This window comes from Felis catus, chromosome B2 (assembly GCF_018350175.1).
Source record: "Felis catus isolate Fca126 chromosome B2, F.catus_Fca126_mat1.0, whole genome shotgun sequence".
NCBI classification, from domain to species: Eukaryota; Metazoa; Chordata; class Mammalia; order Carnivora; family Felidae; genus Felis; species Felis catus.
Genome location: NC_058372.1, coordinates 129242657 through 129269953, shown reverse-complemented (window position 1 = coordinate 129269953; position 27297 = coordinate 129242657). Strand labels below are relative to the sequence as shown.

Genomic DNA, 27297 nt, shown 5'->3' with positions numbered 1-27297 from the left:
AGTTTTTTAATGTTAATTTATTTTTTGAGATAGAGACAGAGTGTGAGCAGGGGAGGGAGGGAGACAGAGAGAGGGAGACACAGAATCCCAAGCAGGCTCCGAGCCATCAGCACAGAGCCCGACGCGGGGCTCGAACCCACAAACCGTGAGATCATGACCTGAGCTGAAGTCAGATGCTTAACCGGCTGGGCTACCCAGGTGCCCCTGAAATTGTGCTTTTAAAGAAGTTAAAGAAGGTAAGAGGTGGAGGGAAGTCAACATGACTGATCTTCTGAATCTTTTTAAATACTCTTAAAATCTCTTACAAAGAATCAAGGTCAAATCTTAGTTTAAAAAAACTCACTGAGTTGAAATGAAATGAAATGAAATGAAATTTAGTTATTTCTTTTTTGAGAGAGAGACAGAGAGAGAGAGAGAGAGAGAGAGAGAGAGAGAGAGAGAGAGTGAGTACTGGTGAGCAGGGGGAGGGGAAGAGGAAGAGGGAGAAAGAGAATCTTAAGCAGGCTCCAGGCCCAGTGCAGAGCTGACACAGGGCTTGATCTCACAACTGTGAGGTGAGATCATGACCTGAGCTGAAATCAAGAGTGGGACTGACTCAGCCACCCATACGCCCCTCACTTTTCTTTTTTAACGTTTTCGTTGTTTCTCTGTTTAGTAAAGGACTAATTATACAGTAGGATGTACACCTTTCTGGTCACTCTAAATAGACTGGAGGGATATTCATGAAGGAAGTGACGTGACTCATTGACAAACCTTGCCTTTAGTAACTCCATCAAAGCAGGGGGGTGGATATTTCAGAGCAGTCACAGGAAGCATTTGCCATAAACACACAAACAACACATGTGGTTTAATAACCATGGGCACTACAGGAAACCTACCCAGCTAGCAAATGTTGCCCAGAGCATTTTAGGGATGAGCTAAAAGGAGAAGACAGAAAAGCACCAAAACATCAGCAACTGGAATATTATATTCCTGAGTCATCGATTCAGATAAACTAAGTTTAATAAAAGCCAAATATCTGCGGCACCTGGGGGGCTCCGTTGGTTGAGCATCTGACTCTTGATTTTGGCTCAGCTCAGGATCTCACGGTTTGTGAGTTCAAGCCCCACATGGGGCTCTGTACTGACACTGTGAAGTCCACTTGGGATTCTCTCTCTCCTTCTCTCTCTGCCCCCCCTCACTCTCTCTCTCTTTTAAAATAAACAAATAAACTTAAAGCCAAATATTTTTTGTGGGTTTTACATGGTTTTATATGAAACCATGAAAATGAAAACGTATTTATACACTTACTTTGAAATGCATCAAAAAAATAACATGGATCAATGTAAGGACAGATATGTGATAAAGCAAGATGTGATAAAATGTTAATAGTAGATTATAAATAGTACATGTATGGGTGTTTACTATAAAAATTTTCAACTTTTCTCTATATTTAAAAAATTTCATAATAAAATGTTGGGAAAAAATACAGCACTCAATGGCCTAATATACTTTTTCTCTAGAGAATATATAGCTATTGTCATAGCTAAACAGATCTGCATCTCCTATGCCTGCCCTGTAAAAGGTGTTCCATGAGTATCTCTTTTTCTGGTAGGCAAAAGTTGACCTTTTAAGCACCAGAACTTGCTTTCTATTTTAATAATATTAAGGACTTGGTTCTAAAATGTACAATTAAACCTAACTTTATAGTTTTGTTTTTTGTTTTTTGTTTAAAAAAGCCTAGATGCAGTAAAATAGGAAAGAGATGGAATAAGATGTGTTATGGCGACTGATAAATTAAGGAATAAAATGTGCCCTTGGTCTCCACTGAAAGTGAGATCTGCACTGACTGCCACCTGACTCATGTTTAATAAACTAATGATGAGCTTGGATTTGACAGCTGCTGAATTAGTTTACTCTGTGAATGAATTCCCTAGTCTGTCAAGAAAAGATGACCCAGTTAAAATAAGTGTCCTTAAAAACAAACAAACAAACAAACAAACAAAAATACTGGCGGTGCCTGGGTGGCTCAGTCAGTTAAGCGTCCAACTTCGGCTCAGGTCATGATCTCACGGTCCATGAGTTCGAGCCCTGCATCGAGCTGTGTGCTGACAGCTCAGAGCCTGGAGCCTGCTTCGGATTCTGTGTCTCCCTCTCTCTGCCCCTCCCCCGTTCACGCTCTGTCTCTGTCTCAAAAATAAGCAAACGTTCCAAAAAAAAAAAAAAAAAAAAAAACCACACCATCTCACACACAGACTTTTTTTAAATAGCAGTCAATCATACTGCTTTTGAACAAAAGCTGGAGATGAAATAAACACACAAAAAAGAGTCATCTATGTGGAAGAACCCAGAGGCACACAGGGGCTGAACACAGTATTGTAAGCTATGCCATTCAGTTCCCTGGGACCGCTCAGTGGATTGCTCTGGATGACCTCTACCAGTTCTCTTTTCTGCTTCCCTTGGCCATACAATATTATGTCAGGAGATCGTAAGCCAGTTATCAGCCTCTCCAGACTGGAAATGTGTCTTTTGTTTCCAGAATAAGCATGGTTAGATAAACTAAGAAGGAAGTAAAAAAAGGACTGGAATCAAATCTGAAGTTGACTTTGGCGTTTCCCTCTTCCCTGAACCTCCAGGAGAATGGGGTATAGAAGCCAAGACAGCACTTAAGATCAATGTGTGATAAATTTCTACATCTATGAAATAGTTCCTCAAATAACCAAACAGCAATGTGGTTTGGCACCATTTGTCTCACAGAAGCAGAAAAGAATTACCCAGAATTCGCTCCTCCTTTTTTTATCCCCCCCCCAGGTACTGCATCAGGCATCCAATACGGCATAATCTTTGTGTTTTAGGAGCTTACGGTCTGCTCTTGAGCTTACCTAAAATTTAGTTCAAGAAATATTTTCCAGGGACCTGCTATCAAAAGCCATGAGCTTTTTTGGTTTTGTGTTGTTGTCAAAATTAAATGTGGCTTTCATCCTTCCTCAGAAAACTAAAACACAATTTTATTTGCTTTTCTACCCATGACTTTTTCCATCTCTGTACTGGCTCTTCTACATACTGATGGTCACGTTAAGCCCTTCTTTGGGTTCTATTCCAGTTTTGCTCACAAACGGCCAGAAAAAAGCATTCCAAGGAAAGAATCCCATAGACTCAGTTCCTCTCACTGTTCAGTCTTCTTTGTTGGGTTGTCTTAGTAATGGCAAGTATAGTATAAACGTATCATTAAAATCTTTCATTCCTGGGGTACCTGTGTGGCGCACTCGGTTAAGCACCTGACTCGATCTCAGCTCAGGTCAGGATCTTGAAGTTCACGAGTCTGAGCCCCGCTTTGGACTTTGTGCTGATGGTGTGGAGGCCTGCTTGGGATTCTGTCTCCCTCACTTCTCTCCCCGCCCCTTTCTCTCTCAGAATGAATAAATAAACTTAAAAAAATTCTTTCATTCCTTAGGGAAAGAAAACAACTCAGATTGAAGAATGGGGATCATCCAGACAGGAATTACCTCTAAAAGCCTGATCGAAAAAGATTTCCAGCATGCCCGCAGTTCATTGCTATTGTAGTACTATCCGGAGCTCTGCCCAGCCCTGATGTTTTTATACTTCATACAATAAAAAGCTCTTCTGAAACTGGGTTAATAATATATAAAACTGCAGCTAGGCTCAACTTAAAAATATCCATTACTTAAGTCACTGTGGTTGGTAACCACATGGAGACAGTATATAATGACAAACTGTGCTTCTATTAGTTTTATAGCTTTAACATACGAACTCCAATGAAGTTCTACTGGACTAGCGAGTAAGAAGTAAAGTCAAAGAAAACAGAAGGGAGAAGAGAAAGGGAAAATGAAGTAGGAAAATGAATGGAGAACTCCTTAACTCCTGAGAAATTATAAATAACTCAAAAGGGAAACAGAGTTATCAAAACAAAGGAAAATGAAAAGGGCTCAAGAATTTCTTTTACCATAATTCTGTTTTAAATGGAGTCATTTGTTAAACCTGGCAACAAACTGTATTATTAATAATAATATAGGAATGTTTGATTTATTTCCTTGGGGATTCTTTGGCTTTTTCTTTGACATTTATTTGCAAGCAGACTAGAGCATTTTCTTCTATGTAACATTTGGGTAAAAGAATACATGGATATATTTCATCTTTCTTAAAAACAACTGTCACAACCATGACTCTGGTCTGGGGGATATCAGGCTCCAAGCCATAAAATGAAATACAACTTTCAAGAAATTATTTTTTTAATTCCACTTATTTATTTTTAGAGAGCTAGAGAGAGAGAGAGAGAGCGCACAAGTAGGGAAGGGGCAAAGAGAGAGGGAAAGAGAATTCCAGGCAGGCTCCAGGCTATCAGCATGGAGCCCCACATGGGGCTCGATCTCACAAACCGTGAAATCATGACCTGAGCGGAAATCAAGAATTGGGTGCTTAACTGACTGAGCCATCCATGCACCCCATTTTTTTAATTATCTGGAAATGTGATCTAAGCGGGCCATTTTAATCATTTGTGAATAAACATGGAGGTTTCCTATTGATAAATGGATCATCTCTGAAGGGAGCTTGTTAATGGTTACATGAGAAATCACCAAATAAGATAAGATACTCACGTTTTAGGATATTTCTTTGCTCTAATTCTTCAGTTGTGGGCCTCTGGCTAAGTCTCCTATGATGACAAAAAGGATATATTGTAGGTTACAAACAAGACCTCCTTGATGTGAAATGTGAAATAAAATAACAAAGAAAGCTTTATTCTTTTCCTGTTTGGGGAAACACAAATCCATTTTACACCTACAAAATAAAAGTCTCCTTTCTGTTAGTTTGGAGACTAAAGACTGTCTGAGACTGCTACCTACTCCCCTAATCCAGTCTTCCTCCTCTCTTTTAGATACAGAACCTCCTGAGCTGTGGCTGTGGTCCCCCAACTACAGACTTCTGCCTCCCCAGCCGCAATGTGCGGTTTTGCGACGGAGTCCTTGCAATGGGATATGAACAGAGTGGTATCTGTAACTTCTGCTTTTTACCCTTAAAATGACTGTGTATTTCCTTTTCTTTCTTTCCTTCTTCCATGGGCTAGAACTCAAACATGGTCATGTGAGCCAGCTTGGATCACGCAGATGAGAATATCCATGGGGATGGAAAAGCAATAGGACAGAAAGAATCTGAGTGTCCAGCTAACTATAAGGAGTGGGTGGGGAGTCCCACGCATCCTGGAGAGTCCACCTACCTCTGGACTGTTCTGTGGAAAGGAAATAAACATGTGGAAGTGTCTTATTTGGACCACTGCACTTTTTGGTTTCTGCCAGAATAGCTTAGCCTATCTCCTAATTAACATACAGATCATTAGAATATAAAGAAGTCTTCTGCTGAAGAGTTCATACTAACTCAAAAGATGGTTGATCCACACTAGACAGTGCAGTAATTCCCGTGAAATACTGCTTTTGTGACCTCAAATGGATTTATAATACATGTAGTAGAGTTATTTTAAGATATATGGACCCTTCCCACCTGCTTTTGAGAAAAGCAGGCTCATTTAAAAAAAAATTTTTTTTTGAGAGAGGGAGCGAGCGCATACATGTGCATGCAATCGGGCGAAGGGCACAGGGAGAGGGAGAGAGAGAGTCTTAAGTGGTCTCCATGCCCAGCAAGGAGCTCAACTCGGGGCTCGATCTCATGACCCTGAGATCATGATCTGAGTGGAAATCAAGAAGCAGGTGTTTAACCAAATGAGCCACCCAGGTGCCCCAAGCCAGGTTCATTTGTGACTAGTAGCTACCTATTTGTAAACAAAAGCTGAATGTCCTAAGGACTCTTTATACCTTTTCTTCGTCTTGTTTACAAGGTTAATTTGTTGTTAATTACAGAAAAAATTTCTTCCGGATGTAGGTTGAGTTTGTACAAATTAAACTAATGTATAGGAGATGTAATCTTACTTAAAGATACCATGAATTATAAATGTTCCAGCTGTGGCAGAAATGGCGTGAGGAACTGAAATCAATGTTATTTTAAAGACCTCATTAAAAATTTTGTTAAAGTTTAATTTTCATCAGAGCTACCTTGGAAGTAACTTGCATAATTGAGCTTACAAAAGAACCCAGTGAACTACCATGCCAACCAGCCATGTACCCTGTTACACATCTGCACTCTCTCATCCACCAAAGACATCATCCTTCTTTTGTTTATGGGGTTTCCTCCCTCAGGAATACCTTTCTCTCTTTCTCTACCTACAGAAATCGTACAAATGACTAAAATAGTACCCTTCGGTTGGGTGTTTGACCTGTCCTATCCTGTCCTGTGAATTCTCTGCCCCTATACAGCAGTCATACAAAGATTACACCTCTATTAGAGCACTTACCACACAAGTAATAATAAAGGTAAGATGATAATCATAGCTCTTGTCAGTTCATACTCTTAAAGTCCCAGGTGCTGTGCTAGGTGCTTAACTTACATTATCGTGGATCCTCAAAACAGCTCAGCAAGGGAGTAGCCAGTTCCCATTTTACAAATGAGGAAATAAGAGATTAAGTCACTTGCTGAATATCAGGTACTAGTGAAAGTTAGAGCAAGGTCTCACACCCAGTTCTCTTGACCTAGATGTTGGTGCTTTTCACTGACCTCACCAAGGAGTATGTCAGTCTGTCTCTTCCACGACACACGGAGTCCCCTAAGGTAGGGACTATGGGTGATTTATCTTTAACGGCAGTGATCAGATGTGTGATATTTGTAAAGAAACAATTCTGTAAAATTTACATACTTAAAACTACTCGGATAAAATATTTTCTGGATGTGGTCTACGTGCATACTTTCAGAGGCTCTCAAACTTTTAGGGGTGGGGGTAGGATCCTTTTATCAAACAGACAGAAGAGGCTGTTCTGGTTGGATGGTTAAGCCTGGGATGAAGGAGTCCCTCCCGTCCCACCCCAAACACACCCACAATGCCCTGGATCCCCCCCATAGAAGCCAGAGTGTTCCCTCCAAGAAATCGTTGATGAGGCAGTTGGAAAATCACTGCTCTCTGCTTACTTCACAAGGTTCTCCATCAGCGCCCTGTTTTTGAGCATTTGGTTTGTTTTAGTTGTCACTGCTATAAATAGCCTTGAAATAAACATCTTTGTAAAATATATAGGTTTTTTTTTCCTCTTCTAGATTATTTCCTTCTTGTATAGTCTCTCAAATGATCTCACCATGTAAAACAATTACCATGTAAAACAATAGACTGCTACACAATTCCTTTTTTTTTCTTTCACACTGTTAGGTTGTTCCTCAAAAATACTGAACAAAGTTGCCGCTTTTGGGTTTAATTTTTAAGAATGTTTTACCTGTTTAACATATATATAATTATTTAAATCAATAATAAAAATATTTAATTTTATTCAGTGCTTGCTACGATCCAGGCACTCAAGTGCCTTCAGCGTATCATCTCATTTATCTACCCCAAGCCGCTGCTTGGTCCCATCTGCCAAACAGATAACAGCCTCAGAACCCCCACATACCAGCCCTGTAGGTATGACACAGTCACAGAAGTCTTCCACTTCTAAGCAAGGAGAGGGATTTCTTCCACCTCCAAATCCTGCCCTGGGATCTCAGACTACTCCCTTCTCCCAACTGACGCAGAGTGAGAGAAGTCAGCAAAATAGCTCATACTTAAATATGCTTAAAGTGATCATGGAAAACAAGGCTTTGGCACTCGCTTCTATTAAAGCTGCCAGTTAAGGGCGCCCGGGGGGGCGGGGGGGCTCAGTCGTTAAGCATCTGACTTCGGCTTAGGTCATGATCACACAGTTGATGAGTTCTAGTCCCACATCGGGTGAGCACGAGCCCCTCTTTGGGTGAGCTTGCGCCCCACGTGTGGTGAACATGAGCCCTGTTTTGGGTGAGCATGAGCTCTGGGTGAGCTCCGCTTCTCTCTCTCTCTCTCCCTCCCTCTCTCTGCCCCTCGCTCACTTGTGCCCTCTCTCTCTCTCTCTCTCTCTCTCTCTCTCAAAACAAAAACAAAAAAGCTGCCAGTTAAATGGACTTCCAAAGTCACTGGTAGCAAAAGTAGAAACCCTACAATGGCTGGAGGCAGAAAGAAAAATCAGATAACCATTTTTTAAAAAAATTTTTTTAACATTTTTGTTTTTGAGAGACAGAGACAGAGACAGAGCATGAGCAGGGGAGGGGCAGAGAGAGAGAGGGAGACACAGAATCTGAAGCAGGGTTCAGGCTCTGAGTTGTCAGCACAGAGCCTGATGTGAGGCTCGAACCCACAATCCGTGAGATCATGACCTGAGCCGAAGCTGGACACTTAACTGACTGAGCCACCCAGGCGCCCCAGATAACCATTTATTTCAAGTTAAAAGGGGGAGGTTTTGATAGGAGGGGCTATAGTTACCTGGCTTGGATGGAGCTGGACATTGAAGCTAACTAATATTTCTACAATCTCAAGGCCCACAGGGCAGAACCTCATGGCAATCACAGGAACGCCAGAGAGTCTGTGGATTGGGCCAGGAGTTGGGCAAAATATGACCTGCAGGCCAAATCCGGCTCTCTGCCTGTTTCGGTGAATAAAGTTTTATTGGAACACAGCTGCATCCATTTGTCTATGTATTGTTTATGGCTGCTTTCATGCTATAACGGCACAGTCGAGTGGCTGCAACAGAGACCTTCTGGCCAGCAAAACCGGAATTGTTCACTAACTGGTCCTTAACTGCAAACGTTTTTTGACACTTGGCTCGGGCTTTGGTGACTCCAAAGCCACTGACTGGTTGGACCAAAGGGCAAGCTCTTTGAGTGGTTCACCATCAGGACCAAGTTTAGAAAACCACATAGGCCATGCGCGCCCTCACCCAAGGAATTCACAATGATCCCTGTCGGGCAGGAAACCGCAGTGGGGAGAAAAGTATGGATTGGTCAGTGCTGTACCAAGATTTCAGCCATTACCTGACGAGCTTGGTTCCAATCTGCTGCCGGATTTCCTGCCTCTCCTCTTCAGATGTGCGCTGCAAGATGTTTTTGTCTTCTAGTTCCTTTTTAGATGGTCTGTTGCCAAGTTTGATAGCAAGAGTATCCCTTCGTCGTATTTTACTTGCCAAAGCACCTGAGGATTGGAGAAGGAAGAAACGCAGAGAAAGAGGCTTTTAGCAAGCAGCACTCAGGTTACACATGGCGTGGACTTTAAACAGAGTCCAGAAGAAATTCTTTATCCACATGCAAGAGTGGAATTTTAATTAACCTCAGGAAAAAGAAAAAAAACAAACAAACCCAAACCCAGTTTTGAGTTGGATGTAGTTCATTTTGGAAAACTGAAGGACTATTTTTAAAAATGTTCTGAAAAAAATGTTGGGGCACCATGAAAAAACTCGCAAGCGTCACCTCATCATTTGGAAAGTGGTATTTGAAGTTTATTTTGCTGAGATGGCATATCGTGGAAATTACTGATTGCATAATGCTTTCTTTTTTAAGTCTTAAAAACTTAGCTCCTTTATTTGCACTGTAAAGTCTTGTCTTCTTGCCTCCACTCAGAAATCACGCTGGAGACGGTTTACTGATGGTAGCAGTGTCTTAATCCTTAATTAGGAAGAATCCCTAATGTCTCAACAGAGGAGAGTTAATACCAGGTGGATGACGAGGATTTTGTTGCTATTGTTGTTTAGTACAAACTAGAAGGAACTTGACAAACTGATGTTCAATCATTAATAGCTTTCCACGATGTATAAATTCAATTCCATAGTGAATTTCTCCTAAGTCATGATGCTCAGAAGTTTAAAACAAAACAAAACAAAACAAAAAAGCACTTTCTAGTTCCTGAAGTTATATATGAATGGTTGGCTTAATCTACTGTAACTGGCATTCCTTCTTAGAAGGCATCCTATCTCATCTACTGTGGAAGAGTGATTATTTTTAATTCTTCAAAGGTATTTGTCATTCTTGACTCATTCCTCCCTCCCCTCTCTTTAAACCCTAGTATAAAACTGACCGGAAGTCTCAAACACCTCCAATAAGTAATCCAGTGAATCCTGAATTTATGCTCTCTATTCGAGAAAGACCTCAGGGTGGAAGGGCCATCTCTGATCATTTGGAAACTGCCTCTGTCATTAGAAAGCTTTGATTCCTTGTACAAATACAAATGTGCATATCTTCCTCATAGACAAAGACTTGACCCTCTGGCCCCCGTGGAATCCTCATCTGGAAAGGCCTGTCATCAGCAGTTAAACCTTAGAACATGGACATTTCTAATACGAGAAAAGAATATGGGGGGAAAGAAAACACCAGATGTCTGATCGCCCATGGCTTTTGTTCTTTACAAAGTGCACCTGCTTCTGCCCATCGCTCAATTTCCTCCCCACCTCTTGAACACAAGTCTTACTTTCGCCACTGCCATCCTCGTCCTCATCCTCTTCATCATCGTCATCATCAGTGTACAAGACAGGCCCATCGGAGTCAGAGTCATTGGCCTGGTATTCCCTTTGGCCTTCATCCTCCGGGGCACTGAAGGATCCGGAAGATTCTCCCATCAGCCCAGGAGTCAGCAGATGAGGTGCCGCCTTCCCCGGCTCATCTTTGGTTGTAAAACTGCTAAAGGCACAACAACACAGGGGTGGTGTGAAGTTCAGAGCAACCCTCAGGGCAACACCAATACCACGAGAAGGAGCTCTAGTTTCCTGAGCATCTTTCGAGTTGCGAAAGCAGAAAGCAGGCATAGGCAGCTAAGGACAGTGAAATGGCAGATAGCCCTGTATCACTTCACTCTTGGGGTTTGAGATTCTTCATCTGTAAAATGAAAAGGAATGACTACGTGACATCTGACATATTTAGTACGTGAATATGGTAAAACTGTATTTTGCAAACTGATTTGGCTGTAGCAATGGGGGTTCAGCGGAAACAACAATGCACTAGAAGTTCCTGGATACCTGACTTTGCACTTCTCCTGTACCTGTGACTCCTACTCATCCTTCGAGTCTCAGCTAAAGCCGTAGCTTCTTCAGGAATCTTTCACTGGCCGTCTGTCTAGATCCTTGCCCCGCCTCCCGGCTCCTAAGGTGACCTGAGGACAACCCCATTGGAGCACTGAGTGCACCTCGATCACCATTCACTCGTCTGCCATCCCGACCCTAAGAGTTCCTTCGCAAGTGGGATTCATTCATACTGATTTGTAGCCCAGCACCTAGAAGGGTGATGACATATACCACTGATACATGAATTTTCCTACTTTTATCACAGCCAATGTGTCAAGTCAAAAAAAATCATAGATCCTCTCTGAGATGCTTTAGTTTCCCCATTTGTAAAACTGCCTCTCACAGGAATATGTTAGTAACACGAGATGGAAAAGGTGGAAGCTAAATTGACTCTATAGAAGAAAGGACTCTATAGAAGATGTGTATGGACGTAATAATTTTCTATTATTTAAGCTTGGTAAGAGTCTCTGATTTAAAGTTACTATAAATAATGCTCAATGTCGCTTCTCATCAGGGAAATACAAATCAAAACCACACTCAGATATCACCTCACGCCAGTCAGAGTGGCCAAAATGAACAAATCAGGAGACTATAGATGCTGGCGAGGATGTGGAGAAACGGGAACCCTCTTGCACTGTTGGTGGAAATGCAAACTGGTGCAGCCGCTCTGGAAAACAGTGTGGAGGTTCCTCAAAAAATTAAAAATAGACCTCCCCTATGACCCAGCAATAGCACTGCTAGGAATTTACTCAAGGGATACAGGAGTACTGATGCATAGGGCCACTTGTACACCAATGTTTATAGCAGCACTCTCAACAATAGCCAAATTGTGGAAAGAGCCTAATGTCCATCAACTGATGAATGGATAAAGAAATTGTGGTTTATATACACAATGGAATACTACGTGGCAATGAGAAAGAATGAAATATGGCCCTTTGTAGCAACGTGGATGGAACTGGAGAGTGTGATGCTAAGTGAAATAAGCCATACAGAGAAAGACAGATACCATATGTTTTCACTCTTACGTGGATCCTGAGAAACTTAACAGAAAGCCATGGGGGAGGGGAAGGAAAAAAAAAAAAAAGAGGTTAGAGTAGGAGAGAGCCAAAGCATAAGAGACTTAAAAACTGAGAACAAACTGAGGGTTGATGGGGGGTGGGAGGGAGGGGAGGGTGGGTGATGGGTATTGAGGAGGGCACCTGTTGGGATGAGCACTGGGTGTTGTATGGAAACAAATTTGACAATAAATTTCATATATTGAAAAAAAATAAAGTTACTATAAACACATGAAGACTGTCAATTTTCACAGACTCGAATAAAAAAAATGCTTTACATCAAAAACATATCATATCAAAACCAACGTAACCTTCATTTTAAGAAGCAGAAAATCCCCAAATTGCCTTCTGATATAAATAGAATCTCTATTTGGAATGTCACACTTCAGAAAGACTGCTTTGGGCAAAACACATTTACTGTTTACATTAACTTGCAAAACCAAAAAGCAGTCATTTAAGTAATAAAAAAAGGTAAACACTGTCAGAATCTAAGGTACTGACAGGTACTCTGTGGTGAGAAGTCTAAGCACTCTAAAAGTCCTCTATTTTGCACTTGTTAGAAAACTCCAACAGCCAAAATTCTCATTTTCAAAGGGGAAAATGCGACATTTCATTTTTTATTGTGTAAAATATGCATGGCATAAATTTGCCATTTGAACCATTTTGAAGTGTATACTTCGGTGGCACCTAGTATATTTACACTGCTGTGTAAACATCCCCACCGACCGCCTCCGAACCTCTGCCATCTTCCCAAACAGAGGCTGTCCCATTCAACAACAATTCCCCATTCTCATCCCCTGGCCCCTGGCAACCACCATTTGACTCTCTGTCTCTATGAATTTTGCTACTTTAGGTGCTTTACATAAGTGAAATGATGCAACATTTGTCTTTTTGTGTCTAACTTCTACTTAGCCTATCTTCCAGGTTCATCCATGTTTTCGTATATGCAAGAATTTCTTTTCTTTTAAGGCTATTCTGAATAATATTGCACTGTGCCACATTTTATTTATCTATTCGAGCACCTACTTTTTTTTTTTTTTTTTTTTGGCTACATGCACAGTAGTAAAATTGCTGGATCACATGGTAATTCTAAGTTTAATTTGTTGAGGAATCATAGTGTTTCTACAGTGTGAAATCTCATTTTAAATATGGGAAAACTTTTCCCAGCCTGGAGGTCTACTTGATTGGCACTGGAGGCCATCCCTATTTGAATGGTCTGCCATTGTGGGTGACCACAGCACATTCAATAGACATGTCAATTAATAACACATTCTGAAGAGCAGAACAAAAGATACTTTAGGGCTGAGGCTTGATGTTTGCTCATGTCATTCTTCACTAATTGTGATATCTACCTTTTTAACGTCATCATTTGTATTTTATAGTGGTTTGTAATTTTCAAAGACTTCTGCATACATTCACAACTTACAACTGTTCTACAGTATAAGGGGCCAGATAAGTTATGATTCATGGAACCCAAGAAGACCATGGGTGTGTGTTGCCCGGAACAAGGTATCAAGTCCAGTCTAGAACTCAGACTTATGACTCTTAATCTACCTATTAAATGTTATGTATACTTGATAGTGTATGTTACATTAATATCGTATTATGTAGATTATAATTAACTTAATATTAAATATTAAACTCCAAATTTGTATCAGTCAACTCATGACGTGGCACTCATTGCCCCCTAAGTTTCTTGGGCACATTGGACGAAACAGTGAAGTCAAAAAGTGTTTGTGGAAATGGACTGAACACAGTCAAGTCCCCTCTGGTTATGGGCTCCAGGTGGGCGTATTGGTGTCTGCCTTAAATTATCCCAGACCTATATGATACTAATGAAGTTGCCAATAAATAGAAATCTACCACATGGTTACTACCCAGCAATATGTGAATAGAGAAAGATATTTTTACACATAGCCACTTATCTTCCTTGAAGCTTTGATATTTGTATTCCAAACAGAAGCCTCTTCATGAGATGACAGGATTTTCACACATTCGTTGACTAAACATAACCGAGGGAAAGTTCTAAGTAAAGCAAGTGACTAAGAGCTAGAAATTCTAACTGAAATAATCAGTTAAACACAGAAGAAACAAAGAAAAAAAAAAAACGGAAGAAAGAATTTGGAAAAAAATTTGAGAGACTACTTATTCCAGGCTCATTAACTCAAGAGCAAACAAACCACCCCTGTGGGATGAATTGTAATTTAAAACTTTAACTTTGAAGAATAGACAGAGAAGAAAATCTTGATGTCCTCTTCTAGGAAAGGATTACAGTTATTTGGAGTGACAGGAAAATCTATTATAAATACCTAGATGTCTAATGATGTCCTAAGCTTGCTCTCTGATCACAGGTCCAGTGGAAATGGAGAACAGACACTCACCTCTTTTGTCTGACGGTCTTATGCATACTTGGGCTGAAGACTGACATTGAGCACCCCCCGCATGCAGCACAGTGCTTAGCACAACATAGGACCTTCCCTAAACGTTTGAGGAAGTGGACTGGACAGAGTCAAGTCGCATCTGTGTGTGCACTCTCTCACTGCCTGAGACTATCTAAGGAGTCACCTTGTTGCACCTTGTTCTTTAGTTTATTGAATAATAAACCCATACACCCAATCTATTCAGACCTGTCTTAAACAATTGTACTTCCTGTGTGTTGGACATTACTTTGGTAAAAGCTAATTTTAACTATAATGTCTTGCTTACTTTTGTGTCTTTGGTGCTGAGTGCACTGCCCAGCACATAGAAGACAAGCAGAAAATATACACCGAAAAAGAGATTCTTGAATTCTAAAGGTTGGAATTCACTGCAGTGCTGGAAAACACTCACTGTAAATAAATGAAGAAATCTACTATGTGCTGGAAGTATTAAGGACATCACAGTCTTTCACTTCAATGTTTTCTCCCATATTGTTTATTAAAATGTCCAACAAATAAAATAATTGGTAATTTAACATTTGTTTATCTTGCCTTGGCTTTCCTTCCAACCACGCTGCTCGAAAGGATAAAAACAAAAACAAAAAACAAGAAACAAACACAAATGAAACTGCAGAAGTAGAAGCAATTGCTTTGGAAACGTATGGAATTTCTTAGAGCATGGAATTTGACATGCAACTCTGAGTGTGTCTGCTGGTTTTGCCACCTACTGAGTGGGGAATCTAGGGCTAACTCTGCTACGTCTCTCAGAGTCTGTTTTCTTGTCTATTAATCAGAGATATTCAGAAGACTTATGTGAACTAAAGGTAACTTGACAGTTCCTGACATTAAATAACTATTCAATAAATGAAGGTGATTATTATCAGCAATTGAATAATTAATGCTGATAGTCTCTTGATCCAAATCAACTTAATTAATGTACTACTTTTTTTAAGTCCTAACATGACAGGTTTTTTTTTGAAAGAGAACATACTAAATTAAAATGATCACAAGAGTGAATTTAGGTCTTATTCTCAGAAATAGGAGAGAACAGTTTGGATTTAAGAGCTTTAACGCTTCCCTGGACAGAATTGGTTATAACGTCTACTATACCCAGACAGCCCTCCCTTCATACCCGAGGGACAGGAGAGCTAATGTGTTTTTTTGTCTTTAAGTAGAAAACGTATAGGACTTTGTGAGGGATTAGATGCAGGGAACGAAGAAGAATGAGGACCCTTAGGATGAATCCCAGGTTTCTGGCTTGGGCAACTGGATGACGTCATGTCCGTGGCATACCAGTTTCTGCACTGGTTGCTGGGGATATACTGGCAAACAGATATACGGTTTAGTCCTGGCCCATGGGTAGGAAAAAAGGGCTGCTGGAGGAGAGTAGCTGCAACAACGATTCTGTCTGGATGAGCACTGAAATGTGTCAGAGGGGAGGTTAACATGTGAGTCGGGCGGTGAATTGAGGAAGCAAGAAAGGGAGCCCCCTCTGAGGCTAGAGGAAAAGGAGATGGAATCTGAGAGCGTTCTTACCTGATGGTCTTTATTTTCTTAGAGGAAGAGAAGGCTAAATGACTCGTGGGCAGGAATGGGTGAGCAATCTGGACACAAGTAGTCAAGACTTAAAGTAACCGCTTTTAGGAAAGCAAAGGGAACTGTCCAAGGAAAAGAAAAGGGGCTGCTGAGCAGGGATGAAGCAGGCTCTAAATATACTTAAAAGCCAAAGATCTGAAGTGGTGCCTGTCATGAGGACAGTTGTCATTTTCTCAGTTGCCTATGACGCTCCTGGGGCAGGGCTATGAAAAACATGTGTGTTTACCTAACAGTCACCAAGTCGGTTCCACGTTCATCTCCAAGAGAGTGGTTCAGTGATCTTCAGTACTCAACTTAACAGGGGATACAGACAGAACATGGGGGTTTATGCCCCGACTCACCATTTTGCATTTTCTCTAACACTTAAGCCAGTGCCTGAGAGGACAGTGGTTCTGTTGGTTGGCTCTTCGGTCCAGAGAAGCTGACTTGGGTCTAAGGCAGGGGCGGGCAGGGCAGCTCCATCGTTGACCAGGACCACAGGCGTGTCTGGGGCAACAGTGCACTGCGCCTCGAGAGTACGTGGAGGGGCGGGGGGAGCAGGGGGTGAAGCCACAGGGGGTAGAGGCACCGCAGACTCGGGTTTGCCTGTGGTCCGCTCATCGGTCCCAGGGACGGTCTGCTCAGGTTTGAGACTCTCCACCCTCGTCTCAGAAGGGTCTCCTCTAAGGTCGGACGTGCCCGAAGTGGTTGCCTCTGAGGACGGTCGAGAGGTTGGCTGCTTGCCGGTTTTTTTCTTGCCCTTTGTGATTCCCACTGTCCCTGTTTTGCTAGAAAGTGTCTCCTTTGAAGCTCTAGGACGAGATGAGGTGGAGGAAGTCGATGGTGAAGCTGATGCTTTGGACCCAGTTGGTTTTTTTGAATGAGAGGAACCAGCTAAAATAGAGAGATTTTGCATTAAAAGTCAAAGAAGCCTTTTAAATAAACGAACGAGTTGCAATTGTCAAATCATGATGTTCTCCTCAAAATGTGAACATTTGTTGAATACAAGAAAATAGGCTAATAATGATAAGTTTTACTTTCTGCCCCCTCCCTACCTCGAATCTAGGAGGGAGCCAGTGATGCTGAAGGCAAAACCCTAGGGGACAAGAGTCCTCTCCTAAAGAGACCAAGGAGTTCCTCTAGTTTTTTTTAGCTGGGCCCAGCCAAAGGGAAATGCTCCTTGTCCTACAGGTCACCTGAATAAGCCCTTGTATGCTCCAAAGAAGGAACATTACAGTGTACAGAAGACAGACAACAGCTGTCTGGGTACAGACAGCTTGTACTCATCACAAATTATACATGTTCTGTGATGTCTATTTGGGAGTGGAGTGGCCCACATTCACAAATGGCCCCAGTATGTGCCTCTAGCTCCTTTCTGGACCAGAAACAAATGTACTCAACTCCAAACCAGTTATCCCCATGGCTCCAGAGAGAGAAGCTGGCCAGGCTGGCCCACACCTCCGTCTACAGTGGTGATGGGGCAGAGTAAAAACATATGGCCACATATGAAAAACAAGTCCTCTTCAAAATATCAAAAGGCAGAAACGATGATTTTTTGCAAAAAAAATTTCTAAATGGGGAGCATTCGAATAACGTGAAGAGAAAGAAGTGTCGTTCTCAGATCTTGTGACACTTTCACAAATCCAATCTTCCTTGCCACTTCTGTTCCTAGAAGGTCTTCAGCAGAGGATGGTTGTGGCCATTAGAAGGATAGTCTGACTTTTGGATGGGACTGCCTTCAACCAAACCATTTGCAGGAAAACAAAGCTTAACTCTGCTTTTTTTGGGTATCATTTTGGGAGACACAGTCTTCTGTTTCATGACCTTTACTATCTATAAATTTCTCCTAATTGCTTCTTCCATTGTAATGTGATGTGTTCTTTTCCGTGAGGGGTTAAACTATTGTCCGTAGAACTATTAGAAAATACCTCCTTGTTAGCATTATGGAGCCCATCCACAACAGATGTGACTGTAACTTACCTTTATGCTTATAACTTTATTGAAGTTGGCTGGGAGGGTCAAGAGATAAAGAACAAATAAGGGAATAAACAATGAGATGTAAGACGTCATCAACTCTGATATACTTTAAAAAAGTGAGTTTCACTTGGTGACAAGATCCAGGCTTAAAAGAAACCTCTATTCCTTGGGGGCTTTATTATTTTAGATACACACAACTAGAATTCATACTACCCCAAGTCTGGGCATGCTAACACTACTTCTTTGAAGCTAACAATCTTCACTTCCTAATAAGACAAAGGTATTAAGCATATTTTTACTATCTAAGTCCATTCTAAATGTATTTTTCCCAACAAAGATCTAAGGATTTGATGTCTAAACATGTTCAATTTTCTTAGGTAAACCGAACAGAATCCATTTCACATATCAATGTGTATTATATAGATAGATAGATATAAATATAGAGATAGATACCTCTCTCTCTATATATATAGATATATACACATAGAGATATATATGTGTATATATGTGTATCTATCTATCATATATATATATATATATATATATTTTTTTTTTTTTTTTTTTTTTTACAGAAACTTCTTTCTTTTGTAACAGCCAAGGTAACTTTAGCTGCACTTAAAGGAAAAGACAGGTTTTGCAATGCCTGGAGTAGAACTTCAAGTCACACTTTTCAAGATACTTCTTTATGTGTCTTCTAAAATGACAAGACTTTGCTGAAATCAACCGTGTTACAGAAGTTACCCTGAATTAAGACCATGACTAAAAAAAGTAAAGCTATCTCTCCTCCGTTAAATACTTCTGTGTTTACACTGTGTGTAACAATGAGAAAGAAAAAAATACCAGAGATATGACCTTATTTCACTCACCAAGCAGGTGAATGTGCTAAGCCAGTATCTGGTTATCTGGAGGTCTATACTAACTTAGGAATTGAAGAAGAATCTTAATTGATAGCTTTTACAGGAACTTAACTCATCTGACTACAAATCAAGAGTAGTATTTGGAGTTACTTTTCTGGAAGGCCAACAACATTATTCAAGTAAAACAAAGGTGCCATGTAGACTCTAAAGGGTTACAAATGGAGTATCAGCTGGATTCTGAAGGAGTTTAATCAGCAGTTGATGAAAGTATCCTTGCACAACTGGCTTGTTGGTATAGTTCAATGCAACTTCTGTTTCTCTGTGATGGCCTGAGAGAAGAGCAACGCTGTTATTCACACTATGGGCCGGTGGAACCTCTTTTAAAACAATGGATAATAATATGACTGTAGTATTCTCCTAGAAGATCAAGAATCTATAAATAAGCCTTCAAGTACAATATCTGGAAATAAGTCAAAATCTCTCATGCAAGCTGTCCCCTGCCCTGGCATTAGTCACCAGCTTTCTTCTGAGAGAAGTAAGTCGAGTCAGTCGTGAGCTGCTACCACATGGGGCGCAAGAAATGGCAAAGTCTGTGCAATTCCCAAGCATGGGGTGATTTGGGCTTTTCTTTAAGAAGTGGATCACTGCCTGCCTCATTTCAAGCACTGCTTGCAGGGTTTGCAAGGCAGTCTGGGAAACACAGAGATACCAACAAGAATGGACGCTGACCTGGGAAGGGCAGCTGGTGCCTGAGGAAATGGCCCATAGGCACTGTGAGCACAATGTTCTGAGACATATCATTTCAGAGCTTTTTAGCAAACACTCAGACACTCAAGGTCGAAGGCTGAAGAGAGGAGCACAGGTAGAGAAATACCTATTTGTATTTGGAGTTCCGTTATACTGTCAACTAAGCCCTTCTCCGCATTTGAGCATCATGGGTATAAACGATGGAGGGAAAAAGATCAATATGAAGGCATATTCTGGTAGCCAATGGCAAGAAAGCTGCTGCCGATTTTAAGGAAAATAAGGTTTGCTACCACAGGAGAATTTTTTGCATGTGTTAATGGGAAAACCCATTTAGCGTGTATACTTTGATGACTGTCCTTTTTAAAGCTGGTGGACCTGGAAGCTTCTTTACTCTACTTCATGGGAAAACTGGGAGCGCCACTTTGCATTGAGCGTCTCTGATTTGAACGGAAAGTGGGACACACATTACAAGCAGTTACCGTAGGTCCCCCACACCACCTCTGGCAGTGTGCTCTAGTGACTCGTAAATGGACTTCTAGGACGCTGTTGCTTACAATACACTGAAGTCTGGAAAATAGCGTGGAGGGTGGACACTGAGCCGGTGGCTCTCAACTCCACTGAAATGGCTGTGACTGCACCGTAGAGGGTGGTGGCGTGGGGCTGACCGGATAGGATCCTTCAGCATTTGTCAGTAGAGAAATGACTGTGTGTGCGGAAAGACTTAAGATACTAAGAGCCAGCAGAAACGTCAAAGATGTAAGTGTCGTATTCTTCTGTGCAACTTAAGATAATTTGGAAGGAAAACTCAAGCCAAAAGGCCACCCATAAACTGAAATAGGCAGAAGGCCAGGCGATGTGTACATAATGTGCTATCAGATCACGGCCATTCATCAGGCATATGACGCCCTGAATCCTTGCACTGGTTCTTACACAGATAGTGGATCGTTAGGATGAAAGAGGTCTCTTCACCCAAAAAGTAATGAGGTCAACTAATCAACTGGTTGACTTTCCTTTGGTAGAGATGGCAACAAAGGAAATTCCTGTGTACTGTCTATGTCAAAACTAAATCCACCGGTGTTACATTCTAAGACACCAGACACCGAAAAGTCCATCATTTCTGGAAGCAATCAGCCCCACCCAGAGCCAAACACCCTAGACTCGAGCCCCCAGGGGGCATACTCACCAGCCTCTCGGGTCGTGTTTCGGCTTGCTGGCTTGGGTGGAGGGACGGGGGCCTGCTTACCAGGAGCCTTGGTAATTTTTTTAATAGGAGGCACTTCGTCACCCTTGGGGCTTACCCCAGCAGCAGCCCCTTTTGGAGGCCCCGGTGTTTTTTTGGGTTTAGGTTTGGGTTTAGGCCTAGGAAGAGCTGGAGGAGGTGGAGCAGGAGCCGGTGTTTCAGGGTGGTTTTCAGTGTTCTCTATAAATGAGAAAGTGAACAGAAGCACACTGATACAGACAGACACCATATAAACGGAAGGAGCAAGACATATGGCGACAGAGATACAAACACGCGGCTGCTTGGCCCTTGGGAACCAGTGTGGGTTCTACACCGGGGGGGTACAGCTGGGGGGAAGAAGGACCAAAGGTACCAAGGCCGAAAGCCAAACTGGGGCGCACTGTCTGCGTACATATACCATTCCTGTGATAAAACAGGTTGCCCAAGTTACTCTGATGAAGTTGTGCTGAGGAGGAGCGCCAATGTCCACTGCCAGGGGCTGACACCTGCCGTGACACCGGAGGCTGCCGGGTGAGGATACGGGCAGGAGGGCTCAATTTAAACTTAACAAAACGGAAGGGCACCTGGGTGGGGCTGGTTAGCCCACTGCATGTGACGCCAGGGGGCTGACAGCGAGGCAATGACTGGACTCCACGACCTTCATACCCTTTGAGGAGAGACCTTCTCTCAGGAGAACTCATGCCCTCAACCAGAAAGGATTATGAGCTCTGTCTCATTGTGGTCAAACATCAGTAATTTTCTAAGCTAAGGGAGACACTGTAGAATCCTTTCCGGGAAGCACAACGCACTGAAGAATACACTACTTTCTACTATTAAAATACTCTCAAGCTCTCCCAGGAACACAATTCCCATTTCTCAGTAACTTCCTCTGACCTTTTCAAACAGTGTCACAACTACAGGTACAGAGGGCACAGAATCCCCCCAAATATCAAATTTGTTTTGACATGTAAACACAGGTAACAATTTTGAAAAGACAAAGGTTGGAATCCATTAAACGATAATTCATACCTAAGAACAGAAGCCTCTCACAAGATTTTGCCTAACTGGAGGAGAAACGGTCGGAGTCTCTCATTATCAAAAGTGGAGAGGCTGGGTGTTCATTCATGTACTCATATCTGCATTGTTTCTAATAGTGGCTGACTGAAATTAAAATAACTTAAAATACAGTTCTGGTCCAAAGAGCTAAGCAGCATTTCTTTAAAAATGGAACACAATTAAAAAAAAAAAGTAAGACAGTGTTAAGACAAGACCAAGCCTTTACTGGATATAGCCTCCCATTATTGAATGATCAAGAAAGGGCTTTGATATTAGAATGCATCCTATTTTATTATGATCTCTTTTGTTTCATTTCTCATTCTCGTGAGTAAAAACTGAGAATTCCCCCCATTTTTTGGACTACATCCCATCCATCCACATATATAACTGCCATAAGAATGATTAAAAAAATTATATATATATATATATATATACATATATATATATATATATAAAGAGGGGCACCTGGGTGGCTCAGCCAGTTGAGCATCTGACTTCAGCTCAGGTCATGATCTCACAGTTCGTGAGTTCGAGCCCCGCACTGGGCTCGCTGCTGTCAGTGTGGAGCCTACTTCGGATCATTTGTCTCCCTCTCTCTCTGCCCCTCCCTGCTTGCACTCTCTCTCTCAAAAATAAATGAATTATTTTTTAAAAAAATTAAAAAAAAAGAATGATTCGAGTTACAGTAGTTAATCAATAAAGCTTTTATTTTATCTTTTCCCAGCCATGAAACCTACCACAGTCCCCTCCTGCCACTGAACTTTTCTTATATTTATGGTCTGAGCTACTTACTCAGTATTTACCAGAGGCTACTTTGTATGTGTGTCTTTGTGTTGTATGTACAACAGTGACTCTCCTAACCTACCTGGTCTGAAGCAGAAGGCCACTTACTCACAAAAGTCAGAGGCAAGAACAATACAAGTTGATGGTACACGCAAATCACTTCATTTTAACATAAAACATATAAATCTATGTTGACTTGTGATGTGGGGCAACGGCCTACTCTTTACATACTTCTTGAGATTATTCTTTGTAAGATTAGACAGCTGCATAACGCAAAGAGATCAAGTCCTCTCCATGGTGAGAGCCCATGAACTCATCTCCAGCACCGGGCATCTCCATTCTCTCTCACGCTATAAACTTTTACAGCTCTTCGCCTGTCCGCACAGGCCTATCACCAGAGATCTGACTTCCTTCTGCCTAAGGTTTCAAATTCTAAAGCTGTGTCCCGAAGAATGCGGTTTCTGGGTTTGGGAGGGAGGAGATGGTCACTCTGTGACAGCTGGGAGTGACAATCCCACCTAGGCTGAAAGTGAACCCGCTGAGTGTGAGCTCTTCGTGTTCGTGGACAAGCACCATCCAAACCTCTGTCCTCTGTGGACTCTGCCAATGTTCTGTACGTGTTTGCCAGAGGGCCAATATTTATGTCTAGTCTCTGGAGAACCCTAAGTGGGGTGTATGTCTGTATGCAAACTGTATGCTCTTCTGACTGAACTGAAAATTCCTTTTGTCTAAAATGTCATATCCCTTGGGACGCCTGGACGGCTCAATCGGTTAAGCATCTGACTTCAGCTCAGGTCACGATCTCGCGGTTCGTGAGTTCAAGTCCTGCGTCGGGCTCTGTGCTGACAGCTCAGAGCCTGAAGCCTGCTTCGGATGCTGTGTCTCCCTCTCCCTGTCCCTCCCTCACTCGCTCTCTGTCTCTCTCTTTCAAAAATAAATAAACATTAAAAAAAACTTTTTAGGGGCGCCTGGGTGGCTCAGTCGGTTAAGCGTCCGACTTCAGCTCAGGTCACGATCTCGCCGTCCGTGAGTTCGAGCCCCGCGTCGGGCTCTGGGCTGACGGCTCAGAGCCTGGAGCCTGCTTCAGATTCTGTGTCTCCCTCTCTCTCTCTGCCCCTCCCCCATTCATGCTCTGTCTCTGTCTCAAAAATAAATAAACGTTAAAAAAAATTAAAAAAAATAAATAAAACTTTTTAAATGTCATATCCCATTAAACACAATGCTTTAAACACGAGGTCTATTCAACGAACGTGACTGGCCGATAGTTATCAACAACACCTTAGTAGAGAACAAACTCTCTACTTGTATCTGGGAGGTATGAAGGAAGCTATTGTATTTTTGATTATTACCATGTGATCTGAAGGCATGATATAAACTGATGGTGTATATGAGTATTACTTTTCCAAGAGGAGGGTAAGGATGGGGTGCCTAGTCACTCTGGGTTGATACAGATACTGTGCTTCAAAACAATATGGTCTGGAGGAGAGCTATTTACTATAATTCCAAGTGTGGCTCCTTCCACCCCATGGAACGTTCAGGTCGGCACTTAGAGCGAACCTGAGAACAGCATGTGGCCCTCACCTTACCTAGAAGTCACCTTTGCTCCTATTCCTCTCCTTCACATGACTACCTCCTTGTCTCCTTCGGCCTCAGTTTGGAAATATCTGCTTCTAAGAACCAAAGGTGGTTCTCACCGCAAACTCTTTGGCTCCCTGTACTCAGGTGTTTTGATGCTGGTCTCCCGGAGGCCACAATCTGCTTGCAGTCAAAGGGCAATTCTGACTCACCATTCTTTTTCTGGTCCCAGCAAAGTCTTACCTATGGTAGACGTTCATTCTTGTTTGTGAAACAGATGCATGTCAATCACTTGTTACTTCATTGAAAGTGCTCTCTAATACCTCAATGGATATAGTATCAAATAATTTTCAGATTTCTTACATTTAACACCAATGTATCTTTAACACAATACAGATCAGTTTTTCTTATGTATTTAAAGGCACTTACTGAGAAAGAATAATGGGAGACTAAAAGCCCTGAAGGTTTTAAGGGAAAAGTCAGCAGTATTGGGCATCAGAGGCCCAAGTACCAACTCGAGATTCTGGTGAGGATCAGAGACCCAGGAACACCCAAGTGTCCTGGGCAGAACCCACACATGGTGTAATGGAAAGGGCACTTGCCATTTATTTTGTTTTCTTTGATCTTCATGTTTCAACTATTAGAGTACGGACACATTATCTTAAAAAGGGATACAAGCATTTGGGACTGTAAAGGCACATGATATGGTTTTGCAAATATAACTAATCGATGGATCAAATAACACTCTTGGATAAATTCGTTTCATGTGAAAGCAAAGGGAGCATTTTACCCCCCAAAAAAGGAATTAAGAACAGCCAAAGGGTGAATTAAGGACATGGGATCGTGGATTTGCATGACAGTGAGACCATGAAAGGAGCAGAAGGAAAAGGGAATCTTGGGTGGTTGTTTGGAATTAAATGCTATCTTTCCAGAGAAATAAATGGTGATCTTGGCGTATGAGGTATTTTCTATTTAACGTAATACTATGTAACGTGAGTTATGAGTGACGTTCTTTTTTGCTCTCAGGAAGCAGCGTCCACACCAAATGCTTCCCCCCACTTTCAGTGTGGCTCTGGCAGGTGCACCATCCACACTGTGAGAGGGAGGCTTTGCTGCCTTATTAGTGATATGGCAGCATGTCCAGCATTTATTTCTATCTCTTTCAGTACAGACTAGCTAAGCAAGACGCTATCTTGGACCTTATTTGACCGAAAGGAACTGAATGTACTAATTCTAAGTAAAGAATAAGAAAGCAAAAACACTCTCAAACATCCGTGGACCTATGACTACGAGGTCTGCCATCTTTTTAGAACATCAGGGCCTGCTGGCTTAATGAACATAAAACTGTCAGCAACACTTTATTAGGTTGATAAGGGAAACACTTCCTTTGAAGTTAGGCCAGCCCAATGACTGACATGCCACACGGACCAGACAAGCACTAATGATGGACTGTTCCATAATGACGGGTGTGATTTTTCTTTTTTTTAAGGGTGTGATTCTTGAATGTTGAAAAGACTGTATCAGGGACAAACCACAGATGGATTTGAAATTCAACAGTTTGGTGAGACAGGACAGTTGGACTTAAAAAAAAAAATCACTATTTGCACGAATACTTTCAAATTAATCCCCTTGAAATCTATGTAGGTCTGTTCTCTCTTTATGTTCCAGGGATATTATCATTAAAAATATTAATTTCTTATAGTCAGTACTTGTAAGTTTAACCAGAGTCTTTCAATGGAGCAGGACTAAGGAAAGCCCCGAATACTATGCCTAATATTGAATAAAGCAAAACAATAAATTTCTAACAGATTGTTAATAGGGCTTCTAAAACTTCTGCAGGCTAATTAAATGCAAACAAGGGGTTATGGACTTTCAGAGAAAGTAATTTTAAGTTACAATATCTGTCAAATGCCCTTTTGTTTCTTTGTTTTTGTTCTTTTGTCTTTGAAGGATTTGGGTCAAGAACAGAGGAAGAGAAGTTTGCTTTCAGCAGTTTCTAAGAATTCTCAAAATGCCTACAGAACTTAAGCTAGGTCTGACAAGTTTTTGCCATTCAACTCATAGGCAGACATTATAGAACAGGAAACAGTCTGTCTCCTAAGGATTCATTTCTATGCTGCATGGAATCATCTAGAACCAGTGACCAGGAACTTGTGAATGTCTTGAGGGGTCCTTGTTAGTCATATATTTTGCTGGTATCTTAACTGACCATAGCATATTCACTCTAGAAACCAAGGTCTTTAAAGAAGCCTTCAGAGAATAGCATAATTGCCCCTGGCATGTTTTGAAATTTCTAATTGCACAGACAAATCATAAAGCAGGTTTCTGTGGTTAATACAGTAACCACAGTCCCTAGCATCTCTGGGAACTATTCCTGGGTCTCTCTCAGACATGTCTAGAACCTCAACTAGGACCTACAACATTAAGTATCTGGATGCCACCAGCCAAGCTCCCACTAATGGAGACAGTGCTATGCTGAAACATCTTGGTTTTGATGTCCTACCATGCTGATATGCTCACAGGGGTCAGTTCTAACCAGTAAAAAAGATATTCAGATTGATACCATTTTTTCTAAAAAAAAAAAAAATAATAAACATAATACTGACATGAAGTTTCTGAGGAGGCGTCTGGATGGCTCGGTTGGTTAAGCATCCGACTCTTGATTTCAGCTCAGGTCATGATCTCATGGTTTATGCAATCAAGCCCCACGTCAGCTCTGTGCTAACAGTGGAGAGGCCCTGCTTGGGATTCTCAATCTCTCTCTCTCTCTCTCTCTCTCTCTCTCTCTCTCTCTCTCTCTCCCCCTCTCTCTGCCCCTGCTCCGCTTGTGTGCTCCCTCTCCCAAAATAAATAAACTTAAAAAAAAAAAAAAAAAGCTTCCAAGGAAAGGATAACATTCCCAGATATGGGGCGCCTGGGTGGTTTAGTCGGTTAAGCATCTGACTTTGGCTCACATCATGATCTCACGGTTTGCGGGGTTGAGCCCTACATTGGGCTCTGTACTGACAGCTCAGAGCCTGGATCCTACTTCAGATTTTATGTCTCCCTCTCTCTCTGCCCCTCCCCCACTCATACTCTGTCTCTTTCAAAAATAAACATTAAAAAAAAATTCCC

General features: G+C 41.7%; 1 protein-coding gene across 8 annotated transcripts in view; it reads right to left on the bottom strand.

Annotated features, from left to right (window-relative positions):
- Positions 1–27297, bottom strand: part of PHACTR2 (phosphatase and actin regulator 2) — a 273832-nt gene that overhangs the window by 38047 nt on the left and 208488 nt on the right. For 4 of the 8 annotated variants that reach the window (XM_045058152.1, XM_045058148.1, XM_019831332.3 and 1 more), the window contains exons 5-9: positions 20734–20970; positions 16332–16863; positions 10334–10542; positions 8908–9064; positions 4596–4651 (exon numbers count right to left, since the gene is read on the bottom strand). In XM_045058152.1, the coding sequence (XP_044914087.1) occupies positions 4596–4651; positions 8908–9064; positions 10334–10542; positions 16332–16863; positions 20734–20970 (1191 nt within the window). The remainder of the gene's footprint in view (positions 1–4595; positions 4652–8907; positions 9065–10333; positions 10543–16331; positions 16864–20733; positions 20971–27297) is intronic. The other 4 variants (XM_045058149.1, XM_045058147.1, XM_045058151.1 and 1 more) reach the window with 3 other exon arrangements.